At 43.1% G+C, this 26,929-nt stretch overlaps 1 protein-coding gene across 1 annotated transcript in view; it reads left to right on the top strand.

Annotated features, from left to right (window-relative positions):
- ank2b (ankyrin 2b, neuronal) overlaps positions 1 to 26,929 on the top strand; it is a 77,092-nt gene extending 50,163 nt beyond the window's left edge. Inside the window, exons 40-52 of the mRNA XM_084002639.1 lie at positions 1,611 to 3,182; positions 4,176 to 6,179; positions 6,715 to 6,792; positions 6,938 to 7,069; positions 7,182 to 7,331; positions 7,627 to 7,861; positions 8,429 to 8,489; positions 21,891 to 21,983; positions 22,570 to 22,653; positions 22,754 to 22,918; positions 23,063 to 23,251; positions 23,463 to 23,554; positions 24,389 to 26,929. Of these exons, the coding sequence (XP_083858765.1) occupies positions 1,611 to 3,182; positions 4,176 to 6,179; positions 6,715 to 6,792; positions 6,938 to 7,069; positions 7,182 to 7,331; positions 7,627 to 7,861; positions 8,429 to 8,489; positions 21,891 to 21,983; positions 22,570 to 22,653; positions 22,754 to 22,918; positions 23,063 to 23,251; positions 23,463 to 23,554; positions 24,389 to 24,593 (5,060 nt within the window). The 3' untranslated portion in view covers positions 24,594 to 26,929. The remainder of the gene's footprint in view (positions 1 to 1,610; positions 3,183 to 4,175; positions 6,180 to 6,714; positions 6,793 to 6,937; positions 7,070 to 7,181; positions 7,332 to 7,626; positions 7,862 to 8,428; positions 8,490 to 21,890; positions 21,984 to 22,569; positions 22,654 to 22,753; positions 22,919 to 23,062; positions 23,252 to 23,462; positions 23,555 to 24,388) is intronic.

Genomic DNA, 26,929 nt, shown 5'->3' with positions numbered 1-26,929 from the left:
CATTCTCTTGTGCCAGGGTTTTTCTAGCACTTCTGGTCATTCAAATTCCAAAAAAATGTGTTTCTCACCAGCCAATGCGTGCTTGTGCGCTGTTTTCCGAAAAACTGGGTGCTAGTGATAGCCAAGCATCCAGTTCCAGGAAATTAGAAGCCAGAATATTAGTATTCCTTCAGTTGTAGTCCTCTATCATGGTAAAGCTAGAAGTAGTCAACCTCCTCACCCACTCTGAATCGTTGCCCCTTGCCTTGGTCATGTAGGTATAAGAAAAAGACTAAAATAGAAATAGGTAAATATATAGGCTTCAGCATTCAAAATAACCTCATAATTAACCTGCGTCTCCTACAAAATTACGTTCCCATACAACTAAACAGAACCCTCAATTACATTGTAATTTTTGAAAGCCCTGTGTTTTTTGACCCATCCACCACCCAGACCTCTTCCCTTCTCCCTGGGAACATACTTTTTAGGAGGCTCGGCTGTAATTAATGAAAAATTCTGAACATACATCGATGACATGCTACAGATTAAAATTCAATGTATATGTTGTCAGGAGAAATGTAATATAGATAATATTTCTATTGAATATAGATGATACTAATAATGAATGTCATCGCGGTAGATTTGTGGACCAAAAACTCACCAACTCTAAATGAAAACATATTAACAAACAGCTCTTGATCATGAGGACCTCTTACACACTAATTGCAGATTCAGACTGTTCATTGAACTTTCCACTCACTCCCTTTTCACCAAGACCTTTCCATAGCACTTCCCTATGCTTTGCATGGAAATAACTTGCCTTACATAAATGTGTATGCGTGTGCTTGTATGTCCGTATGATGCGACGTAATGTCTTGTTTATGTTCATTTCTTCTCTTGCTGGAGTGCTGATCACTCACATCGCCATTTGCTTATGTTTTTTTGCACAATTTCAGTTTTCATTTCAGTTAAATTTCAGATGTTTAGTCACACAAAAGGCTGAATGGAGGACAAATGGAATTAAAATACTCTCCTTCCCTGCAAGATTTTACTAGTATTCCAGAGGTCCTCCATTCTCCTATTAAAGTATCTGCTTAGTGTAGAATGAAAAGCATGGCAAATCATTGTATTTTGCATCACTGGCTTTCTTTGATAGACTGAGTTGTTTTCAAGCCATTTTGCCTGTTTTCACAATGACATTTGTCATACATCCGAGCAATCTTGAGATGTCTTTTTGTTGTTTCTTTGTTTCCTTGATGTTGTCCTTGTTTACATTATATGTTGTTTCTTGGTTACATGGCTTCAATCATATTTATATGTATTTTAGTTTTGTTCTATAGTTTTGTCTTGTGAGTGTGGGTGCGCTGAGTGTATGAGCAAGTTATTTCCTGCTCACATCCTTTTCCATCGGTATTATTTAGCCTTTGCTTTACCACAGTTCCCCAGAGACATATGAAAGTAAAAGCCCAATTCCTCTGATACCCCGATGTAGAACCCTTTGTGAATTTGTTGTCCTATTATCCCTGCAGTGTGCTCCAATCTTGTCCTGACCACATTCTCCAATGTCTGTCTCCTTTCATTTGAATTTTTGATTTTCTTTATTCCTTACTTGTCCTTCTTCCATATGGAAGATGAAGAGACGGCGACATCAGTCCTGAAATCAGAGCTGATTCGAGAACCAGACCTCCTATCCGACGTGTCAGAGATGAAACAAGATTTGATCAAAATGACTGCCATCTTGACTGCAGACTCAACAGAGAAATCCCCTTCCTTAGGAAGGTGTGGTCTAGAGAAAGGGACTGAGGATGTTTCTGGAGAGCCATTAGAAATAATGGAGAAAGACTTAGAGAAAGTCAAAGAGGACCTAGAGAAAGTCAGTGAGATACTGAGGAGTGGAACATATGAAGGTGAGGCAGCAGAGGAGGTAGCAAAAGCAGCTAGAATGGCAGAGGAGTGGGTTCTCCTCTCAGACAGTGAAATAGAGGAGGCCAAAAAGATGGCAGCCTTAGAAACTCAAGAGCCCATCTTACGTGAAAGTAGAGCTAACCGAGGGACTCCCAGACCTAAAGCAATAAAGGACAGTGGTGACCTTAAAGAATACCTCCTGGATGCACCAGTAGGCTCCAAAGTCAAAGTTAAAAAAGAGCCAGCCGTCCAAGAAAAATTCACTGATGTTGTACTACGCAAAAGTGCAAAGCCAACTACTCCAATCAAAGTGAATGACAAAACAGCTGCTAAGCCAGTCAGAAGGAAGGGGAAAGACCATCGGCAGGCAGAGGAATCAACTGAGGCAGGTGCTCTTCTAAGTGTGCCTACAGTCCCTGCCCCAGCATCACCTGTATCCCCAGTGGTTGAAGAAACCCCCATTGGGTCAATAAAGGACAAAGTCAAAGCTTTGCAAAAGAAAGTTGAGGCAGAGCAAAAAGGCAAAAAGGTAACTGGAAGCAAGCCTTTACAATTGCCTGTTTTGAGCAAACCCTCTCCAAAAACCAAAGAAAACCTGAAATCAAAACAGGGTCCTACTAAATCCCCTCAAGCTGAATCTGAAAAACTTGAGGAGACGATGTCAGTTAAAGAGTTGATGCAAGCGTTCCAAACAGGGCAGGACCCCTCAAAGGGAAAGTCTGGACTATTTGAGTTCAAAACCTCCTCTACATCAAGATCGGAGAAAACCACAAAAGAAGACACCATCCAGACAAACTCCATGACCAAAGCAATAACCTCACGTGTCTCTCAAGAACGAGAAGTGTCGTTGGATTCTAAACCTCGCAAGAAAGAGGCCACTAAGCGAGACAGAGAGATAGAAACCGAGTCTGATGCTGCCGCTCATTCAGAGCTAACTGAAACTGTAGACTTTGGAAATGGTGGTCTTGATGATAGCTCTGACAGCTTAAAACATGAGGGTGTGGCAGACACACTAAGTGCCAGTTCTGGAGATGGAACTCCTCATCTGAGCTCTGAGGACAGTTACAAGCATGAGGGTCTTGCCACTCCAGGTACAAGCCCAGAAAGTCTGTGTCTTTCTCCCAAAACTGGACAGCAGACCTCTACAACTTTGGCAGCAACTGCCACAACTGTCGAAAAAGAAAGTAAAGACACAGAGAAGTCTGGGGACTCTGGTGTAGGGACCACTGGTGACCAACTGTCTACAGAATTGACTCTCCCTGTTTCTTCCAGTGAAGCTGCAGATGATCACCCTACAAGTGAGTCTATATCTGTTAGGAGGAGCGAGTCTAAGCCATCTAAACCACAAAAGCTGACAAAGAGAATTTCAGAGACTGTAGAAACTTTTCTTAGCGATGACGAGAGCCCTGATCATCAGCTAGAATTGTCTTTAGTTGGTTCTCCTGGCTCTAGATCGTCTTCTCATCGCCACGAAAGCTTAGAGCTGCCTTTAAAACAAGACTCAGATGCTCTCAGTCCATTAGCTGATGACTCTTTGACAATAAGCCACAGAGACTCGCTAGACGGTAGTCCTCTCATGGAAGACAACTCCTCCCATAAGTCCCCAGATTCAATTGAACCTAGCCCAACCAAGGACTCCCCTCCTCATGACTCCTTAGAAAACAGCCCTGTAGAGCAAAAAAGCCACCCATCCTTCCCATCAACTCTCGATCCACCTAGTAAATCCTTTACCCATCCAGAACCCTTCAAAGCTACAGAATTCCCCCAAGATGCTTTGCGTGGTAGGCTGCTTCGAGACCATGAGGCTAGTGCTGATGATGACAGTTGTGAGCAGACATCTCAGATGACAAGTTCCGGTAAGAGTCCCCTCTCCCCTGATACTCCTAGTTCTGAAGAGGTAAGTTATGAGGTAAACCCCAAACCCCCTGACCATAAGTTCCTCTCTGTTCCATCCAATCCGGCTGTCATCCCTGAAGACCCAGAAGAGGATACTTCAGACAGCTATGAAGCTAAGAGAAAAATCACTCCAGAGGAGGAGATGTTTAAGATGGCAGCCAAAATAAAAACATTTGATGAAATGGAGCAAGATGCCAGGAGCAAAAAGAACTCTAGAAAAGATTTGTTTTCGTCAGCAGATGCCAAAATAGGGGATGACAGCTATGAAACAATAGAGCCCACAAGCGAGAAGCTTTCGCAAAGTGAATGTGGGCTCAATAGACCCACCGAAGATTCAAAATTAGGTTATTTTGTTGATCCCCATATTAAAGTACAACCTCCCTCTCCTTTTTCAGCAGGTGTGCATGATGGACCCCACAGCAAAGAGGTCAAGAGCACAACAAGAACAACAGCCACTGTCACTTCAGAGGGGCCTCACTCTGTCTCAGACCAGCATTGTTCACAATCTGAATTGGAAATGACACAGGAACAAAGAGAACCACCATCTGTAAAAGCTGATAAAGGCAGTGCTGCCAAAAAGGCTGCTGTGACATCAAATGCTGAAAACAGGACCGATGAACAAAAGGAGGAGTGCTTAAGGAAGTCAAAAGACACTAAAGGAGATGATATGGATGGTGAAGAGTTGGGTGTTAGGCTAAAACAAGTTAGCAATGTAACCGATGAAGTGAAAGAAGATCAACGGGAGCATCCAGAAGCACCAGAGGATGAAACTGTTGCCATCGGTCAAACAAATGAAGCATTCAAACCAGAGGTCTGTATATATGATGACACAGAAGAGGATGATGAGGCACTTGAGCCTCCCAGAACTGAGTCAAAAGGTGTCACTGCAAGGGTAGACACTGACTCATGGTCTGCCATGCGGGAGGACGATGCCACTTTTGCAGCTCGTGTCAAAGAGGAGGAACAGAAGATACTGAATCTGGTGGTTGACCGTCAGTCTCTGCAAGCAACTCCGGACACAACACCTGGTAGAACACCAACAGAAGAGAGCACTCCTACCAGTGAGCCCAACCCTTTTCTATTCCAAGAAGGGAAGCTCTTTGAGATGACCCGAAGTGGTGCTATTGACATGACTAAGAGGAGCTATGAGGAAGAAGCGGGTGGTTTTGCCTTTTTCCAGATAGGTGAACAACCTGTTGATGAGTCTCTCTTAGAAGAGGCCGGGGAAGAAGGTAGATCAGCAGCAGAACCTGAAGTTGGCCTCAATCTAACACTAGAGGTAAAAACTGAGGAGAAAGCAAAAGAAGAAACTGATTCTCAGCTTCTGTCCCCACCTGAAGGTGATCAGCAAGCCTCTAAAGCTGATGCCTCCAAATCTAAAATCCCTAAAATGGGCATTTCTGCTTCAGCCAAACCAACAAAGAAAGATCAGACATCCCCTGAAGGTCTAGACAAAAATGTGAACGAAGGATGCTTAGATTTAGACAAAAGTTCCCCTGACCAGATGATAACAACTGTACAGACAGCAGAAACTACAGTCACTAGATCAGTTTACTCTGAGCAGGGCCAAGAGTCCTCTGATTCATCCCCAGAAGAGCCACAGTCAGTGATAGAAGTGCCAAAACCAACAGGCAAATCCAAACAAGTTGCTCCCAGTAGTGTTAAAAAGACTCCAGGCAAAACTCAAGCTAAGTCTGCTTCACATGGTCGGGGCAAATCCACAATTCCTTCTCAATCTCATGCAGCCCCCGCTTCAACCACTGTTAAAAAAGAAGCCTCCTTCATTTCCGAATCCAAATCTAGAATTCCCATCAAGGCTAGCACCCCCAAGTCTGATAGTACGGTCAAACGTCCCGAGTCTACCCAGGACAAAAAGCTTAAGGTCCCTGCAAAAAAGGATTCAAGGAGAAAATCTGAGACAGACACAGGTCCCTCTGTGGATGTCAAAACAAAGACATCTTCTTCCAAAGCCAAGAGCTTCTGTGAGGGGGAGTCTACAAGGCAACCTGTAAAAAAAGCACAAGGTCGACCATTGAGTGCTGAGTCAGTAAAATCTAAAGGCTTCCAGTCCAGGTTGCCAGTCCGAGGCAAAAGTGGTCAGTTGTCTCATCCATCAACACCCACTAAAGAGAAACGCGAGCAACAGTCCATTGAGTTCTTTGAAGAGATCAGCGATGAAGCGGCAAAACTCGTGGCTAGGTTGGCCCAGGCAGAGACAGAGAAGGAGCAAGAGGCTGCAGCCGCCAACTCGGATGATGAGAGCAGTCTCATTGATCCGTCAATCATAGAGAGAGAAACGTTCCCTCCCTCAGGAGACATCTTTCCCATTAGACCACTGTGGGACGACCCTGTTGAGACACAGATGCAGCGAATCCCAGACGATAAAGCCCAAAGTCAAGGTATCCCCCCAGTTTAAGGGGCTATTCTCTATCTCTTGTGCCTCATTAGTACGCTGTAGTTGTAAAGGTGCTGCCTCTCTGTCTCTTGTAGTTAAGTCCCGTTGTAGTTGAAGAATCCATGTGGCTATGTCGTTTGAGCTGTGTTTGTCGTCTCTCTTTCCCTCTTTGTGTGCCGAAAATCTCAAGATTGACTTAAAGGCTTTATGGAACTTGTGAAAACAACTTAGTGACTAAAACGTTTTTTAAAACATTAAAGAGTAAATAATTATTTCAACAATCACATGTAATGTCATTTATTTTCTAATAATTTAAATGTATGTTTCTTAATCATAGTGCCACGACAACCATTCTTTACAGGCATATTATGTATTTGTTCAAGGTTACAATTATTTAATCTGATATCACAAACAAACTGTAAGAACTAGAACTACAAGAAAGCCAGTGAAGGGTTTTTTCTGATACCATTTGTGAATGTGACTTAACTTGGTGTACATTGCGGCTCTGACCGCGCGTGGCGTTCTGGTGGTATTTGCAGTTGATCCACAGGATGAAGTCGAGAGTAAAGAGCAAGGGTTGGCCATTATAGCTGACCATCTGGGCTTCAGCTGGACGGGTGAGTCACACTTTAGTCGCAGCAGTCAAACTATCTTCAAATATACATTATTTGCTCATTTTTTGGCAGGCCTTCAAGAGTCATGATTTTCTAATTGAATCTTCCAATCATCATAATCATTAGTGTATCTTCTTTTTCTCCACAGAGTTAGCACGAGAACTGGACTTCAGCGAGGAGAGGATCAACCTGGTAAGGATTGAAAACCCCAACTCACTGCAAGACCAAAGCCATGCCCTTTTGAAACTCTGGGCGGAGAGGGAGGGAAAGAATTCCACAGGTCAGTGATAAGTTGGGTATATGTTCCTCATAATTATTGCTTACAAGAACAAAGCAGAAACTCGTGTTCAAATTTAAAGTGGAACTATTAAGTCTGTTTTCTGTTTCAACAGAAACATCGCTGATCCACAGACTGACTAAGATCAACCGAATGGACATTGTTCACCTCATTGAAACCAAAATAATCAAGTCCGCTCAGGACGAGACGTCATCACATACCTATGCAGAAATAGAGCGAACCATAGCATTGGATCACAGTGAAGGTATACATGCCAATGTTAACTTGAAACCGACCGATGGTTATGTTTTATTTTAGTCTGTGTAGAAAGTTTTGATTGATTAATTTCCTAAACAATTCTATTTTTAAAAACTCTTTTAGTATAACTGTATTACACCAAATTCTGTGACCCATTGGATTCTGTGACCGCAGTTGCAAATTTGGTGTCTCCTACTCACAGATCCACACAGATTTAGAAAATAGAAGACATTTACTGGTCGTTCCAAGCTGACATAAATAATCCTTGTTTGGTCCAACGCATACACTGTTTCCTTTGTCAGGTTTCTCTGCCCTTCATGAAGACATTGACAGCCCCAGGCCAGGCAGGCGTTCAGAGGCCACACGGAGGAGTCCAGCCTCAGGACAAGATGTACCCATGGTGACAGCAGAGGACCTATCCTCCAGTTTGTCATCACTTCACGAGACAGTGGGACGACCAGAGACAGATTCCACAGCAACAAGCCTTCTTAAAAATGTCCAGAAAGAGAAACTACAAAAAGAGATGGAGACAACATAGTAAGTTACCTAGAAGGTTTAATTCAGGTGACCACAACCAATTAGCTTTCAAGCTATTTCCTGTTTATCTACAAACATGGACACGTGTTGCACTGCACCTCACCGTGTTGAATGGGTTATCCAAACAAACTTCCACAAGTGAAAAGGTTAACTGACTTTAGTTTCCATTCTAGATAGATAACTAGCTAATACATTGTAGCAAATCTACCTGCAAATGTCAACATTGGTCATTTCAGATGCTCGTTGATGTGGCACTAACATATATTTTTATTGAGGCCATTGTTTTCTTTCTTTGGGATGACTTCTTGTATTTTAGTTGGACTTTTAGGCCCTGATCACACCAAGACATGTTGCAACATGTGCAGCCGCTTCAATGCGTGTAATCATTGCGGCTTAAATTTCAGTGGCTTAAGTTGTTTTTTGATGGAATATGTATTCATACATTGCCAATATGCCAATTCAAAGGAATACTGATAATAGGAAAGATTTATCTGCTTCTATTTTATATATATATTTTTTTTATTTGATCAGCTATCCTGTGACAGAATTTTTTGTTTCTCTTCACAGCTCATCACAAAGAATATATGAGGAATTGACAGACACGGTACACACAGGTGGTTTTACACAAGTAAGTCCTTTCTTTACAGTGTACCGCACCTCTCCCTACAACCTCCGATCCCATGTGACAGACCCTGTGTTCAAAGGGGGACCCATGTTAGGCACCGAGATTAGCCCACCTTCTTACCCCACTGTTGAACTATGTGATGATAAGGGAGCTGTTGGATATGAGGGGGCAGAGGGGGGAGAGGAGTTCAGCTTGGAGTGTCTACAAACTGAACACGATGCTCATTATTTGTCACCGTGGCGAGAGTCATCCTCTCGTACAGGTGTGTGCGAGAGTCGACCGTTGTCCATGACCGATTTTGCAGATAGCTTGATCGAGTGTGATCAAGCTGAACAAGACTTCCGGAAACTGTCTATGGAGCTTACAGAAACCGATGAAGTCTCTGGGAAGATTTGCTTTACACAAGAACCTACGGCTGAGCCTCCTTCTGTGCTTCCTTCCGATTCCGCTAAAGTGACAGAAGAATCTGCGCTGAACAAAGAAATGGGCAACAAACACATGGATGAAGTTTCACGTCGACTCTATAAAGTCCTGTATGGATATGATTATGAGTTGACGGGTTCAGATGGTGTGGATGTATCTGTGGTGCCTATAGATGCATCCTCTGAAGAAACACTTCAAGTTGAGGTTGAGGGAGCTGCTAGACACACAACCGTTGATGAAGATGTTTCCAATTCTGAACGTGAGATTAAAATTTCACGTGACCCTGATGTCAAATTCCTTCATGGCTTCAATCAAACTGCCACTGCCACTCAGGCATTAGCAGGTCCCTCTGATGCCAGTTGTACCTTTCCAGGTTTAATGTCTCAAAAAACCGGCTTCATCCAGGTGTCACATGACTCAACTTATGAACAGATAGGGGTTGGATCAGTAGATAATATGTCCGAGTACAGCTTTGAGAAAACACTGTCATTCAAACAGGATGAAATTGAGAATGTGGTTTCTGTAAAGTCTTCACCTGAGATTAAAGCATCCACATATAGATCCTGTTCACCAGAATCCACATGTGAAAATATTTGTGAACTTCACAGCTTAGTTCATGATAGATCATCTTTCGCTGATAGTGTGACTGGTACAGTAATATTACTGACAGAGAGTAGGGCCTCATCACCTGAATCAACATCATCATTAAATGAGCTGAATTTTCTTGAACCCGATTCTCCAGTACCTCGGTTTAGGCCCTTGTCTCCGCTACCACCACCTGTTCTTCCATGGGAGACTGGTGATGTTGAGGCTTCTGCCCATGGCCAGCCATTACTGAGTGCACTGGGAGTCACTTCTGTTCTGCTAACATTAGACGCAGAGGAAAGGCCATTAACACCAATGGTTTCCAACAAAAGGCCATTTGGAAGGCCAGTATCACTGGGCAGTGATTATACTGGTGATAGATCCATCTCACCTCAATCATTAACTTTTGACATAGAAGACAGAGGATCGTCACCCGAGTCTGCCAAGTTAGAAAAGATGCAGTATATTTTTACATCCTCTGAGGATGTGACTTTTTCTCCCGATGTCTATGAAATGAGATCATCATCTCCTGAATTCAGTGGGTGTGTCACGGCACCAAACTCCTCTGTCTCAGAATTTAGACAAATCTCCGATTCTTTTACTCCGTATCTATGTAGAGCATCATCACCTGAGTCAGTGTCACCAGATTTACAATTTGAAACAGCAACTTTGTTATCAAACAGGCCTTCATCCCCAGAATCCGTAGCATCTTTAAATGAACATAAAGCACTGTCACCTGATTCACCGATACCTGGATTCAGTGACAACTGGCCAGACTCGGCTATTGCCATGATGGGGGTGAGGTCCACTTCACCTGAATTAGTATGCTCTGATATAGAATATGGTTCCACGTCTTCAGCATTAGTTTATCATGAAGATAGAGCTGCGTCACCTGCATCTGGAGATGAATCTGAATTGGTTGTATCTGTTATTGGACGTAAATCACGTGAACCATTAATATCTGATAAAGAGAACAAACCACCAACACCAGTGGAATCAGTATCTGAAGAGGAGGATGAAGATTGGGTTGTTATATCTGTATCTGATGTTGAGGAAAGACCACTTTCACCAGACACCTACACACCTATTTCTCCAAAGTCAGCAATGTTAGACATTAGGTCTTTCTCTCCTGAATCAGAAACATTCAATGAGTGTCTGCCCCCAGATTCTCCCATACCACAATATACGCTGACTGTGCATCATGCTGGTACTGTAAATGATCATTCATCATCACCAGAGTCTGTGTTGTCAGATACAGAGTATGAGGCCATGCCATTACTGTCATATTTTGAGAATAGACCTTTATCTCCTGATTCAAGTGGCTCTATAGGCGATAATGGGGCTAATCATGCAGATGACCTGCCTCTTAAGGAAGACATGCCACTTGAAGCTGTAATTGCTGTGGAAGAAGCATGTGCTGAAAGGCAGTTTGAAACAGAAACTAACATAGTTTTTGATCTAGAAAAGTCAAAACCTCAAGAAAGATATCCAACCTTTATTTTGTCGAAATCTGAAGGAAATCCTATGAGAAATAATGAAACTGGATCCAAGATAGAAACAGTTTTACCTGGTGGCAGTCAGTCTGACCAAAACATTCGTACACCACCAGCTGGAGTGGAGGTCTTTTCAACAATACCTACAGCAGAATTACCTCATAACTTGTTTAATGAAGGAAATTCAAAGGAGGAAATGTACAATCCTGTAACTGAGAAGACAAAATCTGCTAGAAAGAAAAAATCTAAGAAATCAAAGTTTATAGCTACCTATGAAGAGACACAAGTATCTGATAAAGCTCTGTCACCTTGTTTGTCTCCAGAACCTGTATCAAATTTCCCTGAAGATCTGCAGTTACATGGAGAATCTTCCGTTTCTGTACCTCAGCATCATATACCTTTATCCTTAACAGAATGTTTATTACCGGTCTACAGCTTAGCATATAATGGAGAACTTTGGAAGCTCATCTCTCAAATCCGTGACCCACAATATAAAGGAGAAACCTTCATGAGTAAAATAGGAGTGTTTCATTGTACTGAAAGAAGTACAAAGTCAGATGTAACAGTTGAAACTGCTGGTTTGCAATTTGAAAATGATCAAAGATCCCTTTTCCCTGATTCTGATGCAGAATATAGACCCATGTCACCGCAATCGCTGTTGGTTCTGGATGCACTTAGACCAGATTCTTCCCACTCAGGGAGATCTGTAGATAGCCAGCAAGCCTTAATGTCAGATTCCCCTATTCCTCAGTTCTTTGCCTCTTTCTCTGGATCCTCTCAAGTTTATCACAGATCAGTGTCAACAGAGTCAGTAATGTCAGGTCTAGATCTGGAGACTGATTTAAACATTTCATTTCTTTCTGAGGACAGACCTACATCTCCTGATTCTGTAACATCTGTAAACAAAAACAGGGCTCTATCACCTGAGTCGCCCATTCCTGTGTTTATACAGGATTTCCCTGAATTTACTGCTCAGACCACACTGGCAAGATACATGTCCCCTGATTCAATCTGTTCAGATTTAGAGTATGGGACTATGTCACTGCCCACTGAAATGAGGCCATCATCACCTGATTCAATAGTCTCTGGAGATGACTACAGAGGAGACTCACCAATACCAGAATTCAAAACAGGGCTATATGAATTGGTTTCATTTGTTGGTCATAGATCATCTTCTCCTGAGTCAGTGCTATCTGATGTTGAATATGCACAACCAGATGAAGACCTAAGTATTTGTGAGCAGAGACCTGACTCTCCAGAATCAGAAGTGCTGGACACCACAGAAAGACCAATGAATGGTAGTCGTCAAACCATAACCCTAAAGGCAATAAGGGTACCAGTATATAGACTTGTTTATGATGCTGAACTTTGGAAGCTGATTTCTCAAATACATGATCCTCACTATGTTGGAGAGACTTTTCACAGTAAAACTGGTGTTTTTGAGTATACTGGAACACGAATTGAGTATGCTTTGGAGGATTCAGGTGTGAAAGAGGGAGAGTTAGAAGGGGGTGTGAGTTCAGATTCACCAAATGCAGATGTATTACAAGCAATACAAACAGAGATTGAGAGGGAAGAGAGACCAGAGTCGGAACACAGGCCTTTATCACCTGGAGCACTGGTGACTGAATCAGCTGTCTCCATACTTGAAGAAAAGCAATCAGCTGAGGCAGTTGAAACATCAAGAGGAAACAAGTTGATATGTCAACTATATGACCCCCCTTCTGTAGGAGAAGCCTTTGTAAGCCGAGTGCCTGAATATGAGGAGACAAGTAAAGAACTTGTTGTGCTTTTAAATGCAGAAGAGACGGGGAGGCCAATGTCACCTAAGCCTGAGGCACAATATAGATCTCTCTCCCCCATAGCTCTGAAGTTACTGAGTGATCTTGATCTTGAGTGTTCTGATTTGCAGGAGACGGGAAACTCTGTGGATGAGTGTATACCTTTGTGTCCAGATTCACCAAGTACCAAACTTTCTGTCTCACTTCTTGAATCTCCAGTGGAATGTCACATGGCGCCATCTTGTGAGCCTTTTTCAGATACAGAACTTGAGCAATATGATGTTGACTCTTTAACTACTGAATCCAGATTATCATCTCCTGATTCAGAAGGTTCACTGAGCAAACACGGGCCTCTTCCATCTGACTCGCCAGTGCCTGACTTTAGAACGGAGTTACAGAGCTGCCTTGGTGGATACAGATCTTCCTCTGAAGCTGAATCGGGTGCCTCAGATCTCGATGTTTCATCAGAATTCTATCCTTCAGAATTTGACTATCAATACAGACAAGATTCTCCTGATTCAACAACATCAGGTAATGAGTTTAGTACTTTATCGCCAGATTCCCCTCTACCACAGTTTAGGCAACATATAGAATCAGTCATGTTTATTTCAGGTAGCAGGTCATCATCAACATTATCTGTAGTTCCGGACGCTGACATGGATATTGTGGATATGCTATTTACTGAGTTGCAAGGGAGATCCTTCACACCAGATTCTGAAAATGAATTCAGTGCACTTTCACCGGATTCACCTATACCTGAATTCAGACAGGCTATAGTTCAGCCAACTATTTCAACTGCTGAATCACGATCTACACCACCCGAGTCAGTTTGCAATTCAGATATTGAGAATGAAGATGGGTCATTTTTGTCAGTATCCGATGATCGTCGACCTCCATCGCCTGATTCTGTAGCATCTGGAGATGAGAACCGCGCTCTGTCACCGGATTCCCCAGTACCTCAGTTTATGGCAAGAGTAGTTAATTGTTTTCCGTTATTTGTTGGGTTGAGGTCAGTATCCCCTGAATCAGATACCTCAGATGTGGACTATGCACCTTTGATTGATTCCCCACCCGATCCTGAAGATAGACCAGAATCTCCAGAGTCTTTAGAACTAGAGGTTGAGGAGAGACCTCTGTCACCGGATTCTGAATCGGAGTATAGGCCTTTCTCACCTGCATCACTCATGTTAATATCACATTTTAGATCATCTTCTCCTGAATCTGGCTCTCTGAATGAATCTAGACCTCTTTCACCAGACTCACCCATTCCTGAATTTACACCGACACTACAAGAGTCCTACATATCACATATGGACTGGAGGTCCTGTTCACCTGAATCAGTGCTGTCTGATTTTGAGGAGGAAATTGAGTTATCCTTTCCAGTGGTCATAGAAGACCGATCTTCTCCTGAGTCCTTAGTGTCTCTGAGTAAATACAGAAGACTTTCTGCTGATTCCCCTGTACCTGACTTCAGACAGGCCTTGCCAGAGACATCTCCTGAGTTTAGTGCTTATAGGTCATCGTCACCTGAATCAGAAGCCTCAGAAATTGAATATGGAGCATATTCGATTCCAGCTTTGTTTGATTTTGAGGACAGAGCAGAATCCCTTAAATCAGGGGGGTCTGACTCTGATCTTAGGTGTTTGTCTCCTGACTCTCCACTACCCCAGTTCACCATGACTGCTCCCTCTATGGTTGGAGTAAGATACAGATCCACATCACCTGAATCAGTATATTCAGATGAGGATTTGGAGACTGATTTGTGTTTCCCATGGCTTTTCGAGGACAGAGCATCATCTCCTGGTTCAGGTACATCAAACGATGAATTTAGACCTCTTTCGCCAGACTCACCCATTCCTGAATTTACACCGACACTACAAGAGTCCTACATATCACATATGGACTGGAGGTCCTGTTCACCTGAATCAGTGCTGTCTGATTTTGAGGAGGAAATTGAGTTATCCTTTCCAGTGGTCATAGAAGACCGATCTTCTCCTGAGTCCTCAGCCTCTCTGAGTAAATACAGAAGACTTTCTGCTGATTCCCCTGTACCTGACTTCAGACAGGCCTTGCCAGAGACATCTCCTGAGTTTAGTGCTTACAGGTCATCATCACCTGAATCAGAAGCCTCAGAAAATGAATATGGAGCATGTTCAATGTCTCAGATGTTTGATTTTGAGGACAGAGCAGAATCCCTTAAATCAGGGGGGTCTGACTCTGATCTTAGGTGTTTGTCTCCTGACTCTCCGCTACCCCAGTTCACCATGACTGCTCCCTCTATGGTTGGAGTAAGATACAGGTCCACGTCACCTGAATCAGTATATTCAGATGAGGATTTGGAGACTGATTTGTGTTTCCCGTGGCTTTTTGAGGACAGAGCATCATCTCCTGGTTCAGGTACATCAAACGATGAATTTAGACCTCTTTCGCCAGACTCACCCATTCCTGAATTTCCACCAACACTACAAGAGTCCTACATATCACATATGGACTGGAGGTCCTGTTCACCTGAATCAGTGCTGTCTGATTTTGAGGAGGAAATTGAGTTATCCTTTCCAGTGGTCATAGAAGACAGATCTTCTCCTGAGTCCTCAGCCTCTCTGAGTAAATACAGAAGACTTTCTGCTGATTCCCCTGTACCTGACTTCAAACAGGCCTTGCCAGAGACATCTCCTGAGTTTAGTGCTTATAGGTCATCGTCACCTGAATCAGAAGCCTCAGAAAAAGAATATGGAGCATGTTCAATGTCTCAGATGTTTGATTTTGAGGACAGAGCAGAATCCCTTAAATCAGGGGGGTCTGACTCTGATCTTAGGTGTTTGTCTCCTGACTCTCCGCTACCCCAGTTCACCATGACTGCTCCCTCTATGGTTGGAGTAAGATACAGATCCACGTCACCTGAATCAGTATATTCAGATGAGGATTTGGAGACTGATTTGTGTTTCCCGTGGCTTTTTGAGGACAGAGCATCATCTCCTGGTTCAGGTACATCAAACGATGAATTTAGACCTCTTTCGCCAGACTCACCCATTCCTGAATTTACACCGACACTACAAGAGTCCTACATATCACATATGGACTGGAGGTCCTGTTCACCTGAATCAGTGCTGTCTGATTTTGAGGAGGAAATTGAGTTATCCTTTCCAGTGGTCATAGAAGACAGATCTTCTCCTGAGTCCTCAGCCTCTCTGAGTAAATACAGAAGACTTTCTGCTGATTCCCCTGTACCTGACTTCAGACAGGCCTTGCCAGAGACATCTCCTGAGTTTAGTGCTTACAGGTCATCATCACCTGAATCAGAAGCCTCAGAAAAAGAATATGGAGCATATTCAATTTCTCAGATGTTTGATTTTGAGGACAGAGCAGAATCCCCTAAATCAGGGGGGTCTGACTCTGATCTTAGGTGTTTGTCTCCTGACTCTCCACTACCCCAGTTCACCATGACTGTTCCCTCTATGGTTGGAGTAAGATACAGATCCACATCACCTGAATCAGTATATTCAGATGAGGATTTGGAGACTGATTTGTGTTTCCCATGGCTTTTTGAGGACAGAGCATCATCTCCTGGTTCAGGTACATCAAACGATGAATTTAGACCTCTTTCGCCAGACTCACCCATTCCTGAATTTACACCGACACTACAAGAGTCCTACATAGCACATATGGACTGGAGGTCCTGTTCACCTGAATCAGTGCTGTCTGATTTTAAGGAGGAAATTGAGTTTTCCTTTCCAATGGTCATAGAAGACCGATCTTCTCCTGAGTCCTTTGCGTCTCTGAGTAAAGACAGAAGACTTTCTCCTGATTCCCCTGTACCTGACTTCAGACAGGCACTGCAAGAGTCCTGCATATCATATATGGACTCGAGGTCTGGCTCACTTGAGTCAGTGTGGTCAGATTTGGAAATAGAATTGCCTTTCCCAACATTTTTTGAAAGCAGACCACCATCTCTCGAATCTCTAGCATCAATCAGAATTTCACCTGATTCTCCTTTACCTGACTTTACGCAACCAATGTTTAGATTACCTGAAACTATTTGTGGATATAGGTCAACATCACCCGAGTCCACCTGTTCAGATATGGAATACATTGTTATAAGCGTAGGATCACAAGTTTATGACAATAGACCCTCTTCACCTTGCTCATCTGATGGTGAATATCAAGCTCTATCACCAGACTCACCCATACCTGAATACAGACCAGCATTCCATGAACGTGTTCTTGTAAATGTTGGCTATAGATCCACCTCGCCTGAATCCATTGAATCAGATACTGAGTATGCTTTGAGTGAGTTTTTGATGTCCATGAATTATGGTGTTGATGATAGACCAGTTTCTCCTGAATCAGTAGGATCAGAAATACAAGACAGGCCACTATCAGTTGACTCCATACCAGAATACAAACCATTGTCGCAAATGGCATTGATGTCACTTGGAAACCTTCGATCAGTGTCTCCGGAATCTACTCAATCACTTGATGAATACAAGAGGTTGTCTCCAGACTCACCTCTTCCTTGGTTTACACAAAATGTTATTGAGTCTACAGAAGCAGGAACACACTTTGGGTGTTCGTCTCCAGATTCAGTATCATCAGATCTGGAATATGCTTTGACTTCATACGACGTAGAAGTCCCTCACATGAGACCACTATCATGCCAGTCAGAGAGATCGGATCTTGAGTGTGAACCCCTGTCATCTGAATCACCAGTACCCGATTTCACAAAGACATTTGTAGAAAATATCATGACTTTGACAGACGTATCACCTGCTGATTTTTCAGGTTCAGATGATTTGTCACAAAGTTTTGATCTGTGTTTCACAGAAGAGAGGCCAGCATCACCAGATTATTTTGAATCAGATAAGGAAGAATTACTTTTGACAACCGAATCATACATACCCAAACCAACTGCCAAAGAAGCAACACAAATGGCATCTACCTCACCTGACGAATCAGTCGTCATGGTAGCTGACTATAATTTAATTGAGGATGCAGAGCTATGGAAGCTGATTTCTCAAGTGCATGATCCTCAGTACACAGGAGAAACATTCAGAGATAAAACAGGGTTTATGCAATTAATAAGCAGCACAATACAATATGAAATGACTATTCCAGATGATGAACAAGATCATGAAGTAAAAGATCAAAATGATGTCATTGCGCCACATGCATTTATGTCTACAGCCACAGCTGATGTTGTGGAGTCACCTCCACCAGTGATTAAACACACTGTGTCTTCAGGGGCAGCTCTATATAGACAGACTAAGTACAAATTTGAAATACCTGCCCCTGAGGAGTGTGATGATGGTTGGGTGGTTGAATCATCTGACACAGAGGATGATGATCTACGCTATTCACCAGAATCCTTGACAGACTACCGACCAATGTCTCCCAATTCAGTTATGGTGATAGAAGCGAGAGCATCATCGCCAGAATCTGTAACATCAGTCACTGAGTTTAGACCACTCTCACCAGATTCCCCTTTACCTCAATTTACAATGGCAATGCCAGAATGTGTCACGTTCCTCAGATCAGCATCATCTTCAACTGAAACTGCAGCATCAGATATAGATTATGTGCCATTTGGATATTTGGAATCTCAGTTTGCAGAGTGGAGGCCATCATCTCCAGAGTCGCTGCCTGAGTTCAATGAGAACCGGCCGCTGACTCCAGACTCTCCCATCCCCCAGTATCATACAGTGTCGTTGGAGTACACCATGACACATAGGTCATCGTCACCTGAATCAGTGGGCTCAGACTCAGAGTGCGAGCTTATGGTCACGTCATCAAGAGATGCCGAGACTGACAGACCGCCCTCGTGTGAATCCATATCTTCTGTCAATGAGTTCAGACAACTGTTGCCTGACTCACCAGTACCGGATTTTATGAGGATACTGTCTTCTTATTTTATGGATCCTACCCAAACTGATAGATCATCCTCACCAGTGTCTTTGTCATCAGACTCTGAGTTTGTTGCTTTGCCTGTTGATTGTTGGATTGATGGTAGTCTGAGGCCACTGAGCCCTGAGACTGTGGAGTCAGACGAGGAGTTAGGCTTTTATTTTGAGGGTACTGAACCTTTGAGTCATGTGACATCTCCTTTATTACCCGGTCAGTCATCGTCATTATCTAACAAAGGGCCATTGGATGGGTCATCATTACTAACTCAAACTAGTGAGACATCTGAGAAAGAACATGTCAATCCTGACTGGCAAAAAACAACAGGACCACAATCAGACGTTGTGTCAGGCGAATGGATGGAGCGAAGACTAGAAACTGAAATGATCTCAGCTTTAGAAACCCCGGTTTGTGAGGAAGACTTCCAAAAAGGCGATTCTGTGAAACCATCACAAGATCAAGATGCAAAAAGAAAGAAGAAGATCCTCCCCATCGGTGCTGGAGAATTAAAGAACAAGCCAGCCTCACAAAGGGTAAGACTGAGAGCATGACACGCAAGCAGTGACTCACTTTTTTGGCAAATTCATTAACGTGCAACTTGGATGGAGGAAATAACTGCCTGGATGAACTAATAACAAAATGGAGTGGAGTTTGTACAGAATTAGTCGGGAGTGTTAAAATACCTACTGCTCTTCTTTCACTTCTGATTTATTAGTCTGACATTTGGTTGCATGTCATGGTTCACATATATTCTAAACCTAAATGAGATGCTGGCTGTTTGGAAAATAATCATTGCACACTGATGTAACATGATCTCACTCCAGATTGTGAAATAGTCATGAAATTTGAATCTACTGACTCATATATGAAATGTTCATTTATTTTCCTGTCACTCAGCAGGATTTTCAAAACTAATGTATTTCAATTGGAAGTATCTATCCATCATGTGTGTCCCTGAACATCAATCACTACATTTAAATGTCATCACTATTTCACAATCCGCCATGAGACCGGGTTGAGTGTTGCTAACCTGGTGAAAAGTTGAAAAGTGATTTCTTTTTATTTCGATAATGTTGATATTCACTTCCAGGATCCTCCTCAGACTCCGGAGGAAACGCAGTATCAAACAGACGGTGAGGTGTTTGACCAGAACACAAACCACAGAACTGTTAGTCCAGTTCTACCTGAGAAGACATCATGCTTAAAGATTGACATATCACAAGAACTCTCGGAGTGGGAGTCGTCCCCTAAGAAAGCACAGTCCAGTGAGCTTATTTCACCCATGTCAACACAGTTTTTGGTACCAGCAGATTATGAAGCTGTATTTTCAGGACATCAGACCCTGAGAGTTTCTGAATGCAGCCAAGCCTCTTTGAATGATTTGAGTCCAGTGTCTCCGGTGTTCAGTGACCCAGATTCATCTAAAGTTGTGACGGAGGACACCACCAAGGCAGAGCCTGAAAATACCGACGACTTCGAGTTTTCCCCAGACTTCAAAAGAGTCCTCTCAGATTTTGAGAAAACAGTTTCTGAATTTGAATCAGAGGATCCAAAGGTTGCACCAAAGGAACTCATTAAGGGATCGGAATCTCCACAGCACTCTGACTCAGATGGGGAATTCTTCGACTGCAGACAAACCTTCTCCGACTTCTCTGAACCAGAAGAAGTCAAAGTGGAGCATGAGATCACCTGTCGTATCTCCGAACCCCCGTCGCCAATGCCTGGCAGTAGCCCTGATGTTGGCTTCCTGAAAGGTGGACCTCAGTACCTTGCTCACCAGTTCCTCCAAGTGGACGATAACAAGCGCTTCTCTTCTGGCAGTGAAAGTCTCGGTGACTTTGCTTATGATTCAGATGGTTCACGGGAGTGTCAAAAAGAGGGCAACCTCCCGCTGTGTGAGGAGCTGCCCTCCAGAGATCAGGCAGGGTATTACGATGATGATGACTTCCTGGGAAGGGTAAGGGGTTGAGCATGACTGCAGTGCTGCGCTGGTTTTCTTCTTGCTTGGCCAGACTGGTTGCTGTGTTGCTGCATTCACGACCCGGAGGATAAAATACAAGTTTGCACTTTACCTTAATGAGGCTGATGTGTGCTTTTGTATGCATGAGTGCCTAAACCTTCAAGGATATAACACAAATCAACAACTATGATAATCTGGTGGCTGAAGAAGCCGTTGGCGTTGGTGGTGTGATGTATTTGCTGTTCCTCAGTTTGAAGTCAGCATTGGTGACATTTACAAGCTGCTGTGAAGAAGTTGTTTATAACATAGAATTCATTTTTCACACTTGCACCCGTTTGCATCATTTGATTTCTGCTTGTTGTTGTTCCCATCAGTGTGTGAAATACTGTTTGACGTTCGGAGGGTTCCATGCTGCGCTTTTTGAAAAATAGAGTCGGTGTACTTCAAGGGAAAAATTACAATATATTTCAACCTGGCATATTTCCCACAATTGTTATCAATGTGCCTCTATGGGTCGTGTTAACTTACCAACTCCATTGTAGAGATTTGGGTAAACCAGGAGAAGCGTTGGGCAAAACAGCTGATGACCAAAGTAGGCGTGGCACTCTGGCTGTTTCTCTGCTGTTTGATGAGGAGGAGGGTAGAAAAACATAAAAAGCAGAGGTTTTAGTTCACAACACAAATACAATTAAAAAACGCTAATCTTTTACCTGAATTTGCCTTTGTTCGTCCGATGTTAAGATGTTAAGTAGTAAAGCCCGCCTCTTGTTTGATTTGATTGGCTGCCTGGGCCAAGCGTGTTATTGATGAGCAATGCAACTCAGCACATGATGCTGAAAAGTTGATAATATTTGAACTTATAAAAACTCACTGTCTGCTCATTTGTACTTTACACTCTTGAGATTATTCGCAGAATAGCAGCTAACTAGAAAATTCAACTTAAAATGTAACCTCAAAACATGAAAAGTGAGTAGCAGGTGTCAGTATTTCACACACTGGTTCCCATCCTCGCACGTTCATTTCAGTTCAAATGTTTTTTACTGTAACTGTACCTTCTCTTCATCTCACACCACTATCGTGTACAACCATACATTTTGTTTTTTAATTGTATTACCTCATTCCATTGTGGTGTACATCCACTGTACATTTTTGGAAGTCAACATAAGTGAGTGAGGTTCAGAGAAAAGAAGGAACAGCTGCTGTCTGAAGGAGTGTGTTGTAGCACCACTGATACGTTGACCCATGCCGGTTGTGTGCGCTCTCCCAGGAGATAGCAGAGGAGCTAGGGCTGCTGTCTTCTGACAGCTCTGAGGAGGAGGTGCTGACCACCAGGGTGGTCCGACGCAGAGTTATCATTCAGGTAAACAAGCAGCAGCTGTGCAGCCCCAGTGCACTGTGGGCCGCTGCAGGGTTTGTGGGAAGCAGCGCTTCTCTGCTCTTTGGTGGTTATTTGTTGTTTGCTTTTTGCTGAACGTGACTTACTGGAATGTGCCTTTCTTACTTAGCATTAAAGTCAGTTGGTGGATGGAAAAGGATGTAAACTACATTTGTTTTTGTAGTTTTGTTCATTTGTTTCAGCACACGCACCTGCTGTTAATTGCTTCATGTCTACTCTGCATAATTTTCTGTTTTCTGAAATTAAATCCCCAATGTGTAGACTTTTACATTTATTTACTTTGGCGCCCTCCAGTGGTAGCATCAATAAAAACCCTAGTAGATGGCAATGAAGGACACCAAATCATCTAATTTTTGATTTACAAAAAACCAAAACAAATTTATGCCATCGTAATTTAAATAATACACATAAGGGCTTTAACTTTAACTAGATTTTGTGGTGTTGGCGTTGTTTTGGATCATATGTTGCTTGCTGAAATTTTGCTCTGATGACGTCATAGGTTGTTCATTTGTGTGCAGCAACACTGACAGTATGTGTTGTCTATTTACAGGCGGATAACCTCCCAGAAATCCCTCCACACACTGTCACAGAGGAGAAGTACACAGATGAGCAGGGCAACATGGTGGTGAAGAAAGTAAGCTTTCATTCCATTCAACATCAAAGTGTCCAGCGTTTGCATTCACCTGTTTCCAGCTTTTACAGCAAGGTTATTCTCTTCCTGATGTGTCCACCAGATCACGCGGAAGGTGATCCGTAAATACGTGTCAGCAGACGGCATGGAGACACAGGAAGTGACCATCGAGGGCTCCCACCAGGAGACGGTGCAGATTGAGGAGGGAGACACCGTCTCCAGAGTGGTGAAGAGGACTGTGCTTCACAGCGATGGAGATCAAAAAGAGGTCAGTGTCACCACTTTAATCATAACTTTATTACTTGGTTTTAACTATGTGACTCATACATATTATATGTAGTTAATGGAAATCATAGTCCTCCATATAGTGGTGACAGCTCTATTCATAACTGTCTTATCGTCTTCTCTCCAGTTGACCTTCTCGGAGCCGCTTGCCCTGGGCGGCGCCACAGCATCAGACTTTGAGGTGGAGCAAGTGAAAGGTCGTAAGGTCAGCAAGGTTGTCAAGACAACGATGGTGAGAGGCGAGAGGATGGAGAAGCAGATGGGAGACCCCTCGCTGGCTGCAGATCTCCCTTCAGCCAGACGGGACTTTGAGAAGGTCAGTGTGTCCAAAAATCAATAAATGAGATTCTATGAAGAGATGATTGACATTTATTATAATTTTTTTTTATATTACATCTAAAACATGTGGGGGTGCTGCTGGTTGTGATAATCACAACGTATCTTTACCGGTGCTTCAACTTGTTGAGCAGATCTCCATGTCAGATGTGATTGTCTCTCCTCACTCCTCCCTTGTTCTCCCCCTCCAGGCGTTGGGTTATGCCGGAGGCTTTGGGAAAGTGCAGCTGCCTCATGTAGTAGAGAAAGAGATTGTGCAGGACGACGGTTCTGTGGTTAAAAGGTTGGCCGGCAGCATGGGAATGTGTAGAAACGACCACCAGGAAACTGGTGTTAACTCAGAAGGCAGCTAGCATAGATTAACACGGACGCATGGTGTGATCTTTTCACCTTTAAAGTACATTTTACAACCCAGGTATTCATGTAGTTTGAACCATTATTCTTAGTGATTTTTCTCACCAGCCTTTTCATTTCCTGAGATATGGGATGCATCACTGTTGGACACAAACTTACAAAGAAACAACTTTTAATGCTACTAATTGTAGGAGTTTGTTGCATCTTTCCAATTCCTCTGACGACTTATGATTTGGACACACAAATTAAACAAGACACTTCAAAGACAAACATCTCACTTCTATGTCAAGATGACAGGCAGCAACACACTGATGTTGTTAGTACAGTATAGTAAAGAAATGGACAGCTTTTATTTGCCATTGCAGGTTGTTATAACAACAAAAACGTGCAAAGAAAAGCAGAATTTACAGGACAATAATTAATACAATGTGTTGCTGTAAATGCACAGAAACCACAATAATTACAGTGACATAACAGAGCGACGCTCCGACCCGCTCCTCCTCCTTCTGTTACCAATTCCAGATATGTTTTGCATTTTGATTGAAAGAGACTTTCATTCTTGAATGTGTGTGTCTAACATCAGAAATAGTGAGGAGTGTTTTGTAAGAACTGTGTTGCAGAATTGCAAACAGATCCAGTCAGAGACGGAGACGACTGAAAGCTGTCAGAGTGAACCGGTCCGATCCACTCCTGCAAACAGGAGCAGTGGTTGATGGTCCACCAGACTGGATGTGGTCTAACTCTCCTTGTTTTGTTCCTGCAGAAGCCAGATGCGTAAGTCGCGAACCCAGAAGAGGACTGTGGTGAGGGATGCCCAGGGGAAGCACGTGCACCTGGAGCGTCTGGACGACAACCCGGATGCCTTGCAGCCCGACGCACTGCAGCAGCACCTGCACCGCCTGCTCCAACGCTACTGTGAGGACGACCAGCAGGAGGCTGAGGAGGAGGAGGAGGAGAGCTCTGACTGAAGCCTCCCCTTTTGGTGATGTACGCTTCCTCCGATCAACACGTTCCAGATCCCCCTCTTGTTGTCCTCTCCGATCCCTGGATTCAAGTCGTCTTTTTGTTGATTAACGGAACAGTACTTTCGTGCTTTAACTCACGTCCTTCCTTCGCCACGTTGCGTTTCATTTGCTCTTTTTTGTGACCAAAGATGGCACCCTTCATTCTTGTCGGATGGTGATTTTTCTTTTGACCTTTTCTGGCTGCTGCGGTGTGATTTACGGTACGACGCACCAGAGGTGGAGCAAAGTCACGGGGGGCATCTTGGACGTTTGGCCTCACGCACAGGCCTCTTCTTGAAGAACTCTTGTAAACATTTGTACATAAAGGAGATGAGAAAAAGAATCAATGCTCGGACAGGGGGGGGGGGGGGGAGTCCGAAAAATTCAAAGCATTTAATACATCAGCCCACATAAACCTGCTGTACATGCACCGACTCAGCTGGAGAATGGCCACCGAACAGATGAGATTAATGTCACATGGAGAATCAGTTGGGAGGAGTGAATGATGTGTATCACCACGGACTCTTTATACAGCCAAACGTCACCCTGCTGATCTGTTTACAAAGGCCTGTCGTCTTCCCATGATGCATCTGACCTTTTTTTTTTTATTACGTGTCTGTCTCTCTAATGTGTGTCGTGCATTTGCATTTTCTGTGTCATAGAGCTGCCACTCCTGTGTGTGTGTGTGTGTGTGTGTGTGTGTGCGTGTGTGTGTGTGTGTGTGTGTGTGTGTGTGTGTGTGTGTGTGTGTGTATACAGTGTATTGAGAAAGAAAGTAGTGATGAGGAACGTTCCGATGATCGAGCACTTAACCCTCCTGTCTGTGTTTCACTGCAGCGCCGATTCACCGTCCTTTAAAGGGAAAGACTGGCTGTTTTTTTCTTCCTGTCAACAAACCTCATGAGCAGAGTCGGACCAACAATCAGTTGTTGTCAAAGTCAGTTTATAATTAAATTGTTACCCAGCCTCAATATCAGTCATATAATGTCTTCTGTGGCTCTGGAGGAGCTTTGTCACGTCCATAGAAATGGAATAGCAGTAGAACAGACATCAGAGCGTTCGTATTAAGTAAAACCACTCGTGGACTCACGGTAATGTAACGAAGCCTAGAAAGACAGACTAGAAGTGTAATAATATAATGCTTCATCTACAACACCATAAGTACTAAAAACAATCGCCGTTTTCTTTTTTTTTTACGAGTCAAATGACCACTGAAAACAGTTCAATGTCATTCTACTCCTATTCTATTTCTATTGTCAAGTTTGAGATTGTAACCCTGATGATAGTGATGTCGTCATCGTCTCAATTTGGGCTTGGAGGTGACCCATTTTTAACTGCATTGAAAAATTTGAGTTACAAGCTGGAGATGTTTTCCAAAAATGTGGGTGCATTATGGGAGATAATATCATACTATGGACTAAAAATCAGGATATCTCTGCCTTTGCTGTATGGATTTTTATTTTGTAAAATCCCTTTAATCCCTTTAACCCTTTAAAGTCATTAAACATGTCTCATCACTTTTCGTAATTTAGTTTTTCCTACATCTCCAGTCTTTATTTAGGAGATTTCAGCTGGCCACTGCTGCCTGTTGTCTTTCACCAAGTAACACACTTTTTTATGTCACATTTGATTAGATATTAAGCTGCGATGCCGCAAATCAATGGCTGTGAGCTATGATCACATAAATCCGAGTTTTCCCCGAAAACCATTAAGGCTAATTAATAACTTCTACAAATCATGAGGCTTCCTTTAATCATAAATAAACGAACATTGCTTGAGCAGATGCTGGAGAGGGAGGACATCCTATTTCACAAAACTGTGTTTCTGTGGTTCCTGGTATCCTCAGTATTTAATGAAGGGAGCTGGCAGGACCGCTGACATCTATTATAAGTCGATCCACAAACTCCTGCTGTCCTGCTGTCCAGAGTACACGCTGGAGCAACAAGCTCTGCTGCTGAAAATAGTCCCCAACAAATGGCTCATTTCCTCCTGCATGAGTAACTAGAGCAACCAGCTGTATTTTTAAATTTAAATATTTGTGAGCCATTTTTATAGGTATACACCTTCAGTCGCAGCCAATGGGTTTGCAGGATGGGAAGTGAAAGTACTGAGAGGCAGACTGAGTGAACAGGTTGGTTCTGGTCTTTTCATGGAGTTTGATGACAGCGACGCATCGACTTCAAATCCAAGCATTAAATGTACTTCCTTATTTATTTATTGCCGTCCGTTTGTGACCCTGTATACTGATGAAGCTGTGTGTGTGTGTGTGTGTGTGTGTGTGTGAGAGTGTGGGTTTGTGT

This window comes from Eutrigla gurnardus (genome assembly GCF_963514095.1).
Source record: "Eutrigla gurnardus genome assembly, chromosome: 23".
NCBI classification, from domain to species: domain Eukaryota; kingdom Metazoa; phylum Chordata; class Actinopteri; order Perciformes; family Triglidae; genus Eutrigla; species Eutrigla gurnardus.
The sequence above is the reverse complement of the archived record's forward strand: the minus strand, read 5'-3'. Positions and strand labels throughout refer to the sequence as shown.